The 16,083-nt window shown below is 51.8% G+C and overlaps 5 protein-coding genes across 5 annotated transcripts; 3 read left to right on the top strand and 2 right to left on the bottom strand.

The window, feature by feature from the left end:
* Positions 1 to 1,556: 1,556 nt before the first annotated feature.
* On the top strand, positions 1,557 to 2,841 carry MAA_06625 (uncharacterized protein; the record flags this gene model as incomplete). The annotated part of the gene is made up of 3 exons (XM_007824623.2): positions 1,557 to 1,783; positions 1,880 to 2,426; positions 2,524 to 2,841. 3 exons carry the CDS (start codon positions 1,557 to 1,559, stop codon positions 2,839 to 2,841), a joined length of 1,092 nt encoding a protein of 363 aa, XP_007822814.2.
* Positions 2,842 to 3,227: 386 nt separating this feature from the next.
* MAA_06624 (lysophospholipase precursor) lies at positions 3,228 to 5,297 on the bottom strand (the record flags this gene model as incomplete). Its single annotated transcript, XM_007824622.2, has 3 exons — positions 3,228 to 4,558; positions 4,700 to 5,119; positions 5,186 to 5,297. 3 exons carry the CDS (start codon positions 5,295 to 5,297, stop codon positions 3,228 to 3,230), a joined length of 1,863 nt encoding a protein of 620 aa, XP_007822813.2.
* Positions 5,298 to 6,861: 1,564 nt separating this feature from the next.
* Positions 6,862 to 9,094, top strand: MAA_06623 (Zn(2)-C6 fungal-type DNA-binding domain protein; the record flags this gene model as incomplete). The annotated part of the gene is made up of 4 exons (XM_007824621.2): positions 6,862 to 7,217; positions 7,300 to 7,714; positions 7,792 to 8,210; positions 8,275 to 9,094. The coding sequence occupies 4 exons, from the start codon at positions 6,862 to 6,864 to the stop codon at positions 9,092 to 9,094; spliced, it is 2,010 nt and encodes a 669-aa protein (XP_007822812.2).
* Positions 9,095 to 9,746: 652 nt separating this feature from the next.
* MAA_06622 (Aldolase-type TIM barrel) lies at positions 9,747 to 11,182 on the top strand (the record flags this gene model as incomplete). Its single annotated transcript, XM_007824620.1, has 2 exons — positions 9,747 to 10,094; positions 10,154 to 11,182. The coding sequence occupies 2 exons, from the start codon at positions 9,747 to 9,749 to the stop codon at positions 11,180 to 11,182; spliced, it is 1,377 nt and encodes a 458-aa protein (XP_007822811.1).
* Positions 11,183 to 11,565: 383 nt separating this feature from the next.
* Positions 11,566 to 12,747, bottom strand: MAA_06621 (DEHA2F08118p-like protein; the record flags this gene model as incomplete). The annotated part of the gene is made up of 2 exons (XM_007824619.1): positions 11,566 to 12,031; positions 12,089 to 12,747. The coding sequence occupies 2 exons, from the start codon at positions 12,745 to 12,747 to the stop codon at positions 11,566 to 11,568; spliced, it is 1,125 nt and encodes a 374-aa protein (XP_007822810.1).
* Between the last annotated feature and the right edge of the window lie 3,336 nt (positions 12,748 to 16,083).

Here is a 16,083-nt window from a genome sequence, read left to right as displayed (position 1 = left end):
GTCCTCAACATGGACCTCACCGAGCCAAAATCCGGCATTAACATGGTTGCTCCGGCTAATCGGCAGAGGCTGCATCCCACAACTCCATCAATGGTTCTGCCAAAGGTCGAGTTGGGGAAAATGTGGCGTTTCGATGCTTCGACTGGTTGAATTGGGCCAATCAGTTCATGTTGACACATTCGGGAATCCCTCCGCCATCCAGGAACACCCGGTTGTACCGTGCTGTGCTTTGGAACGCATTCACCAATACATGTATCCATCGGCCACGCCGCTTGGTCCAATAGTCTGCTCAACCACTCGTCCTTTGCATCAACGAGCGAGCAAACGCCGTGGGACCTGAGGGATTTATACGGTCCTACCAAGCGGGTGAATCGAGACACGGGTTGGGCCATGCTGTCTTTCTTTAGCACTGTCAACAACCATGTGGATGGTCGCTTAGGCGCAATTTGACCCGTCTGGTGGCTTCTATGACACCGGGGGCGGGTAGATGGTGAGAGCTGGTTGAAGGAAAAAGAAGCAGACTGGAAGAATGCATTTGCTGCTCGGTGCCACAGTCCGCGGGCTTAATGGGTTTTCGAAACCCATCAAGGGGAACTTGCATGGTTGGCACAGACGAGACTTGTACTTTTTGCACCGCAGCGCAATCTCGTCAATATGCTCCTGAGCTGGCAACCATCAATGATGGCGGTAACGAGCCGATCGCCAACATGATCCAGGCTGGTGCTGTAGAGAATGGGCAGGAAATTCGACTAGATTTGCAAAGAAGACAATGGGGAACAAGGGAAAGAAATACCAAACCTCAGCGCGAGCAAGACAAGAGGCATGGGTCAAGGTGTAGCACGGACTCGCAAACACGTCGTATCCCGCTGCTGTTTTACCGTGTCATTGCTGGAGACTCGATGAATTGACCTATCAACTTGAAGCTTCATGTTCCAAGTGACCAGGAACCAGGATCAAGCCCCAGAGAGTGCGGGGAAGACTTGTCCAGCCGAGTTGCATACAAAATCGGCCAAAGACAGGAGCCATCACGCATGGATGAAGCTGAAACGAATTGTCGACAAGTTGCCAAAACAAAGAAACACACTCTCGGAAATTTCACGACGGACATGAATTATAGCACTCTATCAACTCGGCGTCCCGATTCATGGCATGGTTTTTTCTGCCAAGTTCTGCAGTTTCTGCGACTTGTCTACTCGGTACGTGTGGCACATGATCGACATTCCTGTCACAAGGAGCCGAGGAGTCCCCTCCTTCACATTAGCCCAGCCTGATGCAACAGTCTTGGAGTCTCTAGATTCCTCTTTTCGGTAGGGTTTGCGCTCCATGGCCGGCCATGACTGGCCATCCAGCTCGCTAGTGTTGCTGTATTTCTACATGACGCCGAGGCAATAGATGCGATTGAATCGTGGGGAAGCGTCCATCAATCCACGGCAGCCACTATAAATGCAACTTGACCAGTTTGTGGCATTTTAATTAGAGAGACATCTGCGCTTTGCATGCACATTGCAGAATGGAAGCCATGGTTCCCGACTCTCTCTTTGAGTCTTGACGGTGAAATGCCTTCCTTTATGTATCTCGCGCATTTCGATTCAGACTCGAACCTGGCCTACATTCCGACCGAGAAACACCAAGTCGCAGCCTCCATTTCAAGAAAAGGCAGTCGGACGTCGTATCAGTCCACAAGACCGCCCAAGAGGCAACGTTTGATTGACCACTTGAAGCGGTTTTGGGCACTTCATCTTGTCTTGTGGATATGCATCACCGTCCTGGTTGTGTGTCTCGCGTGAGTGATCCCTCCCGAGTCCAGACACCAGCCCTGCACAAGCTCTCCGCGTGCCGTACACAGTAGCAGTGTATTAACGGTCCCCTTTTCGGACAGAATTTTCGTCGTTGTGCCCGTAATTGCCCAGAGAAAGGTTGACGACGCCAACTATGAGATCCAAGGCATCAACATTCTCGACCCGAAACCAGATTCGGTTCTGATCCAAATCAATTCCACCATCCAGACAGACGGCCAGGTCAAGGCAGAAGTCGACTCCTTTGAGGCAAATCTAGCGCTGGCCAATGTCCCGAATGCGCAGCCTTTCATGACTCTCACGTTCCCCAAGACCAATGCCAACAAGTTCCAGATTGTGAATATCAGTCAGATTGTCGAAATCACCGACCAAAATGCTTTGCAACAGTTCAACCACGCGCTATTCCAGAACCACACGCTTAGAATCAGCATGTATGGAAAGACAAGCGTAAAGCCCGCGGGCATGAGCAAAAAGTACCCGGTCAATGTTCGCAAGACCATAGAGTTCAATGGACTCAATCGGCTGAATGGCACAAAGCTCCAAAATACAAGTCTCTCATTTGATCGAGACGCGCCAAACTTCAACGCCACAGCCGTCATCGTAAACCCATCCTACTATACCCTTGACATGGTATGTTGAAGATGCTGGCTCACCTACGACATTGCACCCTTTTGTTTCTGTGGCTCTGAACTGTGCAATGTGGAATGCTGCTAAGAGGTTTTGTTAGGGCAACGTCACACTACAGGGCTTTGCAGACGGTCAGCCCGTCGGAAATGTTGCCATTGCCAACTTGCTCCTTCGCCCAGGCAAGAACATGTTTCCCATTGAGACGCGCATAAACCAGACAAGAATAGCGCAAATTGTCGAAAGACCAGCCTATTGTACGACTGGCAATATTCCCTTTAAGCTCCAGGGAAAGAGGATTCAGAGCCATGGCGAGGATATTACGTGGCTGGCGTCATCGCTGAGTAACGCCAACATGACGGTAGATGTCAGCATTGCAGCAATGATGGGAAGCTTGGAAAGTGCAAATTTCTGTGTTTAACGGCCACACATGGAAACTGTTGGTGTGTTACTTGTCAATACAAGTCAATCTGTAGTGCAGCCTGACAGGGGATCTGATACCGCGGCTTCGTCAGTTCATCGTATCGGGGGCTTTGGCGCAATGGGAACTCTGCAATTTGGGACATGCAGTATGCCGCAAGACGGTAAAAACGATCAAGAATAAAAAAGAGAATTATTACTCTTTCCCGCAAAGCTGAGCTGCCAATACCGAGATACATCTTCTCACCGGGTAGAGCGTTGCATTTAGCTTCTCACGGAGAAACCCGCAATGTGTTCACTGTTCAGAATTCAACTATATTCAACAAGAGTAAAATCCACTACGCTTACACATGTACAAACTCCATATGCATCATGCAAAACTTCTCACTACGTAATAACCAAGCAAGCAGCGACGGCGGCCAAAGCAGCGGAAGTGCTGCCCAACAGCCGCAGACCAGCACTCTTCGATGTCCCCTTGACATCTACGGCGGTCCCGTACAGCTGCGGCTCGTACATCTTGGCAGGGGGCCGTTCATCTATCGTGCCATTCCAGCAGTACCGCGAGAAGCACTGGTTGCACTTGTCCGGGACGGGCGTTTTTGTCCGCTCAAAGCTGCGCTGCAGCATGGCGCAACTCACACAAGTCGGCCAATCTGCATCCCGCGTGCCGTTGAGTTGCGTCGCCACGGCCCAGCCATTCGTAATCATGGCATCGCGCTCGCTGTTATTGACGCTCAGCGAAAAGGTAGAAATGTTGGAGTGGAACTGGTAGGGGTAGTTAGGCAGATAGACAATGAGCGGCGCGGTATTCGTCGTATTGGTAGCGTTGCAGCCAAAGAATGTCGGCTTGGTATTGAGGCCGAGGTTGATAAACGAGTTGCGGCCAGGCACGACGGGGAAGCTCGTGCCGTTGGAGACGGGACTGAGGGAGCGCTCGTACGTCCTCATGGGCGCGGCGCCGTCGGGCCATGCATTCGTGTCGGCGGACGAGTCGACCGAGAAGACGACGTCGACTTTGCGCTCTAGAAGGAGATGCGGATGGTACGGGACGTTTTGCCCGTCCTCGCCGCCGTCCACGAGCGTAAGACGATCCGACGTGGCGGCCTTGTTGACGGCCTTGTTCCAGCCCTTGAACGGATTCGGCGTCCAGTCGGCAATGTCGTCGTCGGCGTCTCCGAGAGCCGTTAGTATTTCGAGAATAATCTTGACAACGAACTTGGGCACGTCTGCTGGAATGTATTTGCTTCCATTTGAATCCTTGAGTCGAAGAATAATCTGGTTGAAGAGACTGCTGGATGTGCCCATGACAAAGCCAACGTTGTCAAAGCCAGCAATGCACTTTTCGGAATCGGGCAGCTTGCCGTTGTTGAACTTGGAGCCCACGTACTTGAGGGGGACAAACCCATTGAGCGAAGGGTCTGTCGAGCCAAGTTCCCACGGGTTGAATTCGAACAAGGCGTCATCAATTGTGGTGTTCTTCTCCCCCGGAGCACGACTATCTGCAACAAGGAACGGGAGCGGCGCTTTTGCAGCAGAAAAGTCCGAGTCGTCGGCAATGGATGAAAAGGTATAGCTTGGACCACCACCCTCGGCGTTGACGAGTTGGAACGACAACATTCGGCCCCAGTAGTCAGTTATCGATCTGTTGAATCCAGCGTCGTGCTTTTTATCAGCCTCGTCAAAAACGGTCTTGTAGTAGTCTTTGAAACCCTTGGGGCCTTTGCAAAACGGTCAGCATGTCTCGGGCATCTTCAAGGTGCAGCAATACTCGCCTTCCAAGATGGATTGTCCAAATTGCCAGATGGTCCCCGAGTTGACTGCATTTTGCACGGTAGTAAAGTTGTTGGTATAGATACTACCAACAAGCCAGCCTCCCCCGGACAAGCCCGAGATGTACGTCGCACTTTGCAGGAGACCTCCGATATTGCCCTTTGAGGTGCTGCCCGGAGATCTGCTGTCGAACGCTGCGACAGCCCCAGCGCCATTCAGCATGGCGCGATAACCGCCGCCAGAAACCGCGATGCCGATGTTGGGCAGAGCAGTTGAATTAGCCGTGGCTCCGCTCAAGTATTTCTCGCTGTCAAATCCCGGTATCGCATTTCTTTGAAGAAAGTCCCGGATGTGGGATATGGTCTCGGTTCGCCGTCTAGGGAGCCACTCCTTCTCCTGGGGACTGAGAGAAGATCCGATACGGATCTCTGGTCTGGTGCTCGGGCAGTCGACTGCTGCTGGCGCATATCCGTCCGGGGCCTGAGGTGTTGCCCGTTCCACCAAGGAAACTAACTTTGGTCAACGAGGTGCATTCGTCGAGGCCGTTGTGCCACATGTGGTGACATTCAACTTACACGCCTGAGGAGGGCCGCTTCCTGGGTAGACGGCAGCGGCATGGGCAAGCCATGGCGGTGTGATTCCCGAGAGGGCAGACGCTGCCGCGAGAATCACTGTCGGATGATGCATTGCCGGGTTGTCGAGTCCAGATTTCCCGACCAACTGTCCTGAGGGAGCAAGGCCTCCAAGCCTGAAGGCCCAGCAGGGACAAATATGAAACGGCTTTGCGTGCCGGGCAGAAGCTGTTGAAAACAACAACGGCAAAAAAACAAAAATGAAGCTGCAGCAACAACAAGTACAAAACGACAAGGCAAGAGTATCGAGTAGGCGCTGCAAACACTCGTAGGGGCAGGGAAGCCCAAACTGATATACGACCTCGCCATGCTCGCGGACCCCTCGGATATTGGACCGACTCGGCCAATTCCGCAAGAGACCGAAACGGGCGACGCAATGTTCATTTGGGATTCAGCCAACAGGGCGCAGCATCTGCGTGTAAGACGCTGTGGAGTGTGAAGCACCAGTTGAATGGCTCGACGGGCGGGCGATGGGATGGCGCAGCCGTGGCGTTTGGCCTTGTGTCGGACCCTTCGGTTGCCCGTCAATGGAGGACCCTGCATGAATATGCCCGAAAGAGGAAATTCTACTGACATGGATGCTTGAGATATTGGTGCCCGACTACGCCGGGGCGGTGGTTTGGCGCGGGTGGAAGCGCCAGCACAACCGTACCGGACTTCTTTTGTTCCAACAAGGAAAGGCCTTTGGCCGATGCGTCGCGTCTTTTCTTTTGTACATGAATGACCTGTCCGGTCTACACCTTGCCGTTATGAATGAGCCGCCCTTGTGGCCCCTGAGACGTGTTTCAGTCCTTACACATGCACCAACATGGAGCAGACAAGAAGCAGACAAGAAGCAAACAAGTCTCAACACGAATCACACGTCAGCTACGGATGCTGTTTCATTGTTTCGCTTCTCATACACAGAGGCTTCCCAACATTGAAGCCAAGCTTTCGTTGTTCCCCGACTTGCCGTGCGTTCCGTAAGCAACACACTTGGTGCCGTCGGTGAACCATGCGCAGCCCCATTACTACAGTAGTGCCGGTGTAATATTCGCGTGTCCAACCCACTGGCTTGGAATGCCCTTTATCAGAGGATCCACCACTAAGGCTGAATCTCACCGGCCGTACTCCGTATGTTGTTACGTAGTAGTATTGCCGTCGCAACTTTGTGGCTAAGCACCAGGCTCGATCTCATGGCCTTGTCGGACTGGTACCGGGGGAGCGACAAGTATTTGAACGCATCTCCGCCGTCGTATTTTTCATGACCCGAACCCTTCGGAGTACATAGAATTGATCGTGATGTTGCCCTAACCCTACCGTGTGGTGTTGTATGAGGTGTTGAATTAGCGTGGGACCTCTGTATTGGGAGAACCAGACTCGTGGTTTTCTGTGACACATCAACACTGTAACTGCACTGGATTGTAGACCTCATTGCAACAGAAGATATTGACTTGACAGATTCCGCTGCATCGTTTCTGTCGGTCCGTGCCGTCACCTCAAGCTATTACTTTGAATGTTTTCCAGTCTTTGCAAAAGACCTAGGGTAAGTGGGGCAACAGCTGATCTGCTCGTCAATGGCCATGAGGCTAGATGACCAGAGCAAGTTGTGGATGACTAATTCGGATACATCGGCAACGATGCCGAGATGGCTTTTGACCTTGGAAATCCTCTGCTCTACTCCATCACAACATCAAGTATCCATTTCGGCAACATCCCGAAACTCGAATCCAGCTACTGAAATGTCCACCACGCGCCGGGCATCCTCCGTGCGTGGATCCACAACGCCGAAACGACCAAGGCGTGCATTGTTGGCAGAAAATGCCACCCAGGACGGTGCCACGGGCGATGCTCCCAGGCGTGCTCCCATGGCCTGCCGCGTGTGTCGAGCTCGAAAGGTCAAGTGCTCTAATGAGCGTCCGACGTGTGCTGGATGCGTCAGACTTGGTTGCGAATGTGTTTACCCCGTGCCGGCAGTACCATACGAAACCCAGCCGTGAGTATTTGCCCGGAACCCAAATAATAAATGAGATGAGACGAAAAAAAAAAACAATTTCATCATACTGAATCTCATCAAGCAATAACCAGAGTAGCAATGGAATTGCGAGCACTCTCCAGGAAATACTCAGGCGACTGCCGCCAACCGCCGAGACGTGTCAGAACCATGCCTCCAATCAATCATCTGTCGGCACGTCTGCCACGTTTACTACATTAGACTACATGTTTCAATGGCCGATATTTTGCTCCAGTCTAGGAGAATGCTCAGCCGAAACTAACATTCTGGCTACTAACCACTTTCACGAACCAGACCAGCTGGCGAGCTCAGGGCTGGGGCTACCCTTGTTTGACAGCGGTGAGGTTGCTCAATTGTTGACGCGATTTCTAAGGCTCGTCCACGTCATGAATCCCATACTGGACTGTACGACCTTGATGCACCACGGGCGAGTCGTTGCAGAGCTTGGTCTGCAGTGGGATGCGAAAACATGCCTTGTGGTATATAATTTGCGCCCGCATCCTTTCCCCTCATTAAACTGAACGTCGCTGATTTTGGATCCTTTCCTTTTGAAAAGCTCCTGGCCATGGCCCTGGGCTCTATTGCCAAACCCTTGGAAACGAGACTAGAGCCCTTGGAATCAGCTTCGCGCTCCGTATCGGGGGACGACGAGAAATCGCGGCAACAAGCTGAGCTATACTACCAGTATGCGCTCAGACGTATAGGGATGATTGGAGGGAGTCTGACAGCCTGCCAATGCCATTTTCTGAACGGCATTTACCTGCTGTATACTCTCCGGCCGGTACAAGCCTGGCAGGCATTCTTCCACGCCTCTTCTTTATATACAGTGTACCTGAAAAGCCGAGCGGCAGCGCAGCAGATTGGACCGGGACACTATCACGATGATGCTCTGATTGGAGATGAGAGCTGCTCTGGTGAGAAGCTGCGGTGTTGTCTAGAACAGAGACTGTACTGGAGCTGCATCAAGTCGGAGAGGTTCGTAGAAAACACTCGACACTATAGAGCGCCGGCGGCATCCATGTTTGCTGACGATGAGCAGCGAAATCTGCACCGAGGTAGACTTGCCCAGATCCGAGTTGGGCAAGATGGAGTATCCGTACCTATTTCCGTCGCCGCCAACGCCCAAGAGTGTCGATGGCTTACACGACACCCACGACATGGGTGCAGTCGGCATGTTGGCCCCAACTGCCTTGTTATCCGTCGACGATGCGGCGGAAAAACAAGACTTCAAAACGCTGCACGAGCACTCGTGGTTTTCCTACCTCTCAAACATTGCGCTGCTCCGCATCTCTAGCCGGGTAGACGACGAGTTCTACACCAAACCCCCTTCGCTGTGGGCGAGTATGAATCTCCTCGACATGGCCAATACAGCATGGGACCTGGAGAAGCAGTTGCTACAATGGCAGCACACTCTGCCCTCTTCCATCTCGTGCTTTGGTGAGCCAGTTTCCCTGTCGACAGTAACGGAGTTGCAGCTGGCTACGTGGCTGCATTGCACCTCGGTCAGGTTGCGCATGTATCGGCCGTTCCTGTACCGCCTGGCTTTACAACAAGGCCACGACTGGCCGTTGGCAGACGCCCTGAAACAATTTGCCGACAAGGCCGTAGTGCTCAGTCTGAATCCTCTCCATACGCTTGGGCTACAGCACCGGCATGCTGGCTCCTGGTTTCGTTGTCGGGAATCGGCGTCTCGCGTGCTGATACTAATTTGTGCCAGGAAAATCGGGCTTGTATCCAAAATGGGGCTTGAGCAGCAAGTCCAAGATATGCTGGGGATTTGTTTAGCACACCTACGTTTCTGGGAAGAGGAAGCAGAGGACATACGACGAGTGCGCCAGGTTTTGGAGCCCATGAGCTGATGGTGGACTTGATGCCGAGAAAACAGCGAGTGCTTTGGAAACAGGGTATTACCAATAGTGTCGATACAACAGTCTTGGTCCGGCTTGAGCTGAAGCAGATTTGTAACCATGATCTTACCAAGAGTCAAGACTCAAGTGTCTACCGCCTCCAATCCCGGTTGCGGTTCAGCTTACGCCTCCGCACCAGGTTCATCTCCCAGTGCCACTTTTCTCGGGTACAGCCGAGTCTTGCCGGCGCATTCTGCATCTCGGCCAGGTCGAGGGCTCGGCACGACACCGAAAATGCCGAAGATGGCGACGCCGTGGGAACTCCAAGGATCCACCGTCCCGCCTTTTGACACCATCGATTCCGGATCGCACCAATTACGGCCGCAGTCAAGCCTACTTACACGACATGACCCAAACTCACTGCTGAGAAATCAAGTCTAGGAAACCTTGAAGGGACCATTGCGTCAAACGCAATGAGCAGCCCTTGCGAGATGGGAGACGAATGCAGGACTGTTCATGTATAAAGGGAGCAGCCTGCCACCTCGTCATAACACTACCTTGGCCATCAGACGACATCAACTCCTATTCCGCAACACAACACCAAAGACTCCTTATTCTGTGACCCCCCAGCCCGAGTTGGTTGGTTCCGTGTGTCGATTACATCATGGCAGCATATCTCACGCAGCGCATCTCGCACCCTCATCACGGTATCCCCGTCTCGCGGTCCGAAACCCCAGCCCCCGAGAAAACTGCCAAATGCCTTGCTCCTATTCCCAACGTCGCTGCCAAAGGCGTCCCGTTCTTCACGCCAGAGCAGGACCCGGTCGCTGGCAGCGCCGTAGATCCCCAACCATCTGGTAAACCCATACCCAAGCTCTTTACACCACTCAAAATCCGAGGCATCACGATGCCAAATCGAATTTGGATGAGCCCCATGTGCCAATACAGCGCCCACGAGGGTTTTCACACGCCTTGGCATATTACCCACTATGGCGGCATGATTCAGCGAGGCGTAAGTCCCTTGTTCTCCCCATCCTGTTTGTCGTTGCGCAAGGCTGACACACGGTACAGCCCGGCCTCATGATGATCGAGGCCACTTCTGTCCAGCCAAACGGACGCATCACCCCAGAAGATTCGGGAATCTGGCTCGACGCCCACGTGGACACGCTCAAGAAACACGTCGACTTTGCGCACAGCCAAAACGCCCTCATCGGCATCCAACTGGCCCACGCCGGCCGAAAGGCCTCGACGGTGGCGCCCTTGCTCACCCCCGCTGGGCTCGGCCCCGGCGCAACCGCCACCGACGAGGTCGGAGGCTGGCCGTCGGACGTCGTCGGGCCCAGCGACGCCCCCTTTGCAGAGCACTATCCGACGCCGCGGGCCATGAGCCTGGCCGAGATTGACCAGTTCAAGCGCGACTTTCTCTCGGCCGTGCGCCGCGCCGTCCGCGCCGGCTTCGACGTCATCGAACTTCACTTTGCCCACGGCTATCTCGTATCGAGCTTCCTGTCGCCGGCGGTGAACAAGCGCACGGATCAATACGGCGGGAGCTTCGAGAACCGCACTCGGCTGGCCCTCGAGCTTGTCGAAGCGGCGCGGGCCGCGATTCCCAAGGACATGCCCTTGTTCGCGCGCATCAGCGCGACGGACTGGCTCGACACGAACCCCAACTGGGACGGGGGCGCGAGCTGGACAGTCGACGAGAGCGTCAAGCTGGCCAAGCTGTTTGCCGAGCGAGGCGTCGACGTCTTGGACGTGTCTAGCGGCGGCAACCATAGCCACCAGAAGGTGATTGGCGGACCGGGCTACCAGGCCCCTTTTGCAAAGGCCATCAAGGCGGCTGTCGGGGATGCCATGTTGGTGAGTTCTGTGGGGAGCATCAAGACGGGAGAGGTTGCCCGGGATATCATCGAGGGCGGCAAAGACAAGGACGATACGCCTCTGGATTTGATTGCCGCTGGTCGCATGTTTCTGAAGAATCCGGGATTGGTGTGGTCCTGGGCGGATGAGTTGGGCGTCACTATCCATGTCGCTCATCAGATTGGATGGGGTTTTGGTGGGAGGGCCTCGAAGAAGTCTGGCAAGAGCACGGTTCCTTGATTCAACAACGGCATTGTTAGAGTATAGAAGAGAGAGATTGCATATAGAAAGAATGACACGTATGGTATTTTGGCTTGAATTCTTGCATCATGTGTAAAATTTTACCGTTGAGAATACTTCACAATGATGCGTATAAGAGGTGGTTGAGCGCGTCGTTGGGCATTCGAATAGCCGACTAGTCACACGCGGTTTGCCAAGGCATTGATTGTAAAGACATACAAAAGTCTCAAATGAAAATTGCTTCTTGTACTTGCTTCTCTGCTAGAATATCTGACTAGCACTTGGCAGATAGGTGAACTGGTAGAATCGCATATATGCACAGAAAACTGAACCAGGGGTGGCAGATGAAGCTTCCATTTGCTCTTGTACTTTGTCGGTGACATTTATGGAAATTTAACCCTGGTTGAATCCAAAGTAACAAGATATCTCTTGCCCGGATGCTCAGTCACAGTGTACATCTTTTTACCTCTCTTGTCGTAACTCAAATCTTCGGGCCCGGGAGGGACCATGCCTTTATTGATTGCGGCTCCCTTTCCTGGAATCCATCCCCAAATGTCGCCATTCGTATTGGCGCCATTACTTCGAGATACGTAGATTCTGCCATTGGCTTGCACGGCACCCTGAGTGCGCAGGATGTCATGGCAGAATGCCCAGACGCCCTTAGCCGTCTTCTTGTCCGCTCCAGTCCTCAAGATACGAGTGGTATAGTCGAGCTCAAACTGCACCATGCGGATGGGGTTCTTCTCGTCGGGCTGATACTCTCCAACCATGAGACGATCGGGAGAGGCAGTGCGGTCCAGAGAAATATAAGAGAATCGGAAGGGGAAAGAAGGCGTCCATTTATACCACCTGCATACTGTAGTTAGATTACTCGTGTATTCACGTATCTAAGCGTGGGTTTCGAACCTGATCTGAGGAATGACATATTTATATCCCGCTGCGGAGTACTTCCCAGCGCTGATCTTGCCGACTTTGTCACCAGACCCAACCTCCCAGACGTTGGTCATGTCGAAAACACGAATGCCATTGGAGGTGTCGACTACCCAGAGAGTATCGCCATACCACATAATGCCGCCTGCGTGAATGCCCACGCCTTGAAAGTCGTCGTCGGCCGAAGGATTAACCAGCAATGCATGGCGGTACTTCTTGGTGGCTTTATTCACAAAGGAGATGCGCACTTGGTGACTCTCGTCGCTGTACCAGCTGACCAGCCAGCCGTCCTTGCCATCGTAGGTTCCAACCTCGGCGGCATCGGCGGTTGAAGAAATACCTTGCGGATACCACTTCTTCGTATCAACATCGTTGAAGTCTTTTGTTTTCTCCCAGCTGAGCTGGGTTGCCGCGCCACTCATCTGGTGGTTTCCATCGTCGAAGACTTTGGAAACGTTAACCTGCTTGTTGGCATTGGCGAACACTTTGGAAAGCGGGCCAAGATGCGCGTTTATGCCTTGATCAACAAGGACAAAGTCGGCGCCGTTTCGCTTGCCACCACCTTTGCAGCTACTAGGGCTTTGGCATATAGCCAGTGTGCTGGCGGAAAGCAGCAACAGCGTGGATACTTTCATTTTGTCGTGTGAGCTATGAATTGAAAAAGGAGCGGGTGTCTCTGATAAGCTTTATATGAGGAAAAGGAGGGGGGGGCTTTAAATATGTATTTTAGGAGACGACCTGTTGGGCATGCAAGGCCGCGGAAACTGGCACGATGTTGAACAACAGGCATGTTGGGCACATGATGCAGACTTGAATCCTCCGCAGCCCTTGGTAATTGCCCCCGAGCCAACCCTGCGCAGTTGCTATTCTTGGTAGCATGCTCAGCTAGACTCTTGTATGAACAAGGCTTCTGGCCAACTAAACAGCCCGATCCACAACGGCTTTGTCGATCAGCTCTCAGCTAAGCACACATCCAAAATAAGCCGTTATGCTCCGGAAGCAGCTGGTGCCAAATTGAGTTTAGAGCAACGCAGCTGAGAACGAAGTCGACATCTTAAATTAGGAAACCTGTGCGATAAAATTGAAACACTCATTCATAAAGATTCTAAAAATCTGTATCGGCGGCGACTAAGTATCGAAGGGACTGCAGAATCTGAGGGTCTTGGTAAAAAAAGGCAGGGCATCCATTATGCAAATAGGAATTGCTACTTGACAGAATATAAACAGACTTGCCTGCTGGTACAGTTTACATCAAGGCAGCTACCGAAGCCTACTCTCCACTCGAGACTTGTTTTTCTTCCCCTCCTAGTCACTACGTCGGTTGGAGGTCAATTGCCACAAAATAACTCGGAAGAACATGACATGACCCAACGAATAAAGTATTTGGACTCTACAATGGGTGGTCTTTAGAATTTATTCTGTACACTATCGACTATTGTATTATTAACCGTGGCAATATCATGCTGTGAAGGTGGTTTTGGCGGGAGGTAGGGACATTTGGAGATCCCAACGATCTCCTATGCTTAAGAGTGCACCTACCAGCCGCAAGTTAAATGAGTAGAATTTTGAGCTTAACATAGCTTTAACCACTATGCTGTTTCAATGATTGCAATAAGTATCTGAGTTCACTTCACATGGGAACACAGGTTCAGGGCCTGTAAATGCATGTGGGTTCACTTTGCAAGGCATGAGGTATTCGTGTAATCAATCAAGCCACATGCACAATACAAGGCTTGCAATCGGGTCGGGAACCTGTCTTGACATGTACAGGCGAGTACAAGACGTTTTTCCAGCCATATCCATACGATCCATTGTTGTAGAAATTAAGTTGCTACCATGTCCTAAGCAAATAAAGAGTCATGGAGTACAAACTTGGACAACTAGGTCTCTGATCCAGATTCCCGCAGCCATCTACACTTTTTGCCATTCAAGATTCTTGTATTAATTTCTTTGGCTTTCTTGTTTCTCGTATGTCGTCATCACCATGTAAGCCAGTGGGCAACACGGCTTACAAATGATCAAATGGGACGACGACAATGCCTCAACCACCACTCCACGTTTCAGGCTTGGTTGACTTTTTTTCGTTTTTAAAGCAATGTGGCTTGATAGTCTATTCAAGACACTCATTCAGTCTTTAGCTTGTCATCTTTGATGATGTTGCCCGTACGCAATGAATGGCAACGGTCGGCCGGCTATCCCGAGGGACGACGTGGTGACCTTTGTCTCTTGTCGCAAAAAGGAATGTGGCCCAATTGGTGCGCAATTAGTATCCCTTATATTTCGTTGACATTTCTTCCACGGTATTACACCATGGTCTCAAAGTTCAAAAGATCCTACTACCTCGTTGGTTCTGGCTCCAGTGTACCGGCCAAGCTACTATTCTCTCTTAAATCTCATCAAACATGACAACAACTCTCACGCTTCCCAAACAACCAAGGCTACTTCTCTCATCTTATTGCTACTAGTATCCACAAGTCGGCCCGGTCTCTTAGTACCCGGCTTCGCGGCGCGTGACTGTGTAGGCTGACGGATAGACTATTGCAGCCTAGCTATTAACGGTTCCAACTTTAGGGCCTACCCTGGATTTTGCTAGTCCATCTAACAGTTCGGTGTGCCACACAGACTCGGACCCTATCATCAATATCATGCCAATCGGACGCTCGGGGAACTGTACTCCCTTCCCTGCCAGGGGTAGACTATTCCAAAGAAGAAGGCAAAGGTCGAGAATACTGGCTCGGACAACTCCGGTCTGCCTGTTGTCAAGTAACTCATGGATCTAACCTAGTGAGATTATTCATCACCTACAACATTGAACGGGACAATGTGTCGAGGCAAGCGACAATGTTCGGGATACCCTGGTATGCCCCCGAGTCCATCTGCTGCGCAGGGGTCAAAGTTTTACATGCTATAACTTACAAGACTTGAACTGATTACTCTAGAAAGACTGCAAAAAGTAGTCCCGTGCGGAATAGCCTCGTCTGCGACGTATTAGTGGATCAACTTTCTCGAATGTAATCATTTCCCACCCTCGTCTTCACTGCTGTGAGGGATTGACATTTCTCGGCATCATGATGCCCATTGCACAGAAGGATACAATAGCGGCGGGCCTTGGCTAACGAAATCGTGAGACGGTCAATCGGATGCGAGTGGGTTGCCACGGTAGTGTTTTTGCTGTGGAATATGCCTCAGCACACCAGGTAGGTGCAAAAGCCTCAATTCTATAAGACATGAATGAGCCCATGGTGAACCGAGGTGCATTCTGAATTATAGGCAGCTTGTTTTGGTAGGCCATGCAGCAAATGCAACTGCGCTGAGAACCCGACTTCTAAATGGCGCTGATCTTAAATAGTACTATTATTGATCGGCTTCGGGGACTGTAACGGCTAGTGGATTGTGTTTAGATATCAATATGCGACCTCATCTTTATCCTTCAAACTGCTCGTAACGCGACGGATTTGAGAAAGTCTCTGGTGCTGCTTTGCCCATCATGGCCGTCACAATTTTGTATTCCCAAACAGCTGTGCGGATCGACAGCTGAGAGAAGCCCGCTTTTGCAGCTTTAGGCTCCGCATCGTCTGAAATCGAACGGTCCAAATGGAAGGTTTCAGGGGCGATACATCCTGGAATCGTCCAGGGCTCGGTCTGGGGGCTTTGATGCCACAACCCAGGGCGACCCCGGCATTGTGCAAGCCGTCATAAGAGAGTAAACCTCTTTCTGGCATCAACTTATGAAGCAGAAACAGAGAATCCGTAGAAATGCGTTTACGGCTGCGTGCGTATATCGACTGACTAGTGTATTGGGGAACTCAACACGCGGCATCACCCCATCCCTGGCAGCAAAATATTTCGCTTTTTTTTACGGCCGAGATTTAACATCAGGTAGTTGGACCGAGGACTTGGGAAAACCCATGTCGCAGCGCTCATAATAACATGCTTTCGCAGCGTCCCACCAATTCCGGCCTCCGCGCAAT

The sequence above is a fragment of the Metarhizium robertsii genome, assembly GCF_000187425.2.
Source record: "Metarhizium robertsii ARSEF 23 chromosome Unknown MAA_Scf_11, whole genome shotgun sequence".
NCBI classification, from domain to species: Eukaryota; Fungi; Ascomycota; class Sordariomycetes; order Hypocreales; family Clavicipitaceae; genus Metarhizium; species Metarhizium robertsii.
This window is presented reverse-complemented; position numbering and strand designations above follow the sequence as displayed.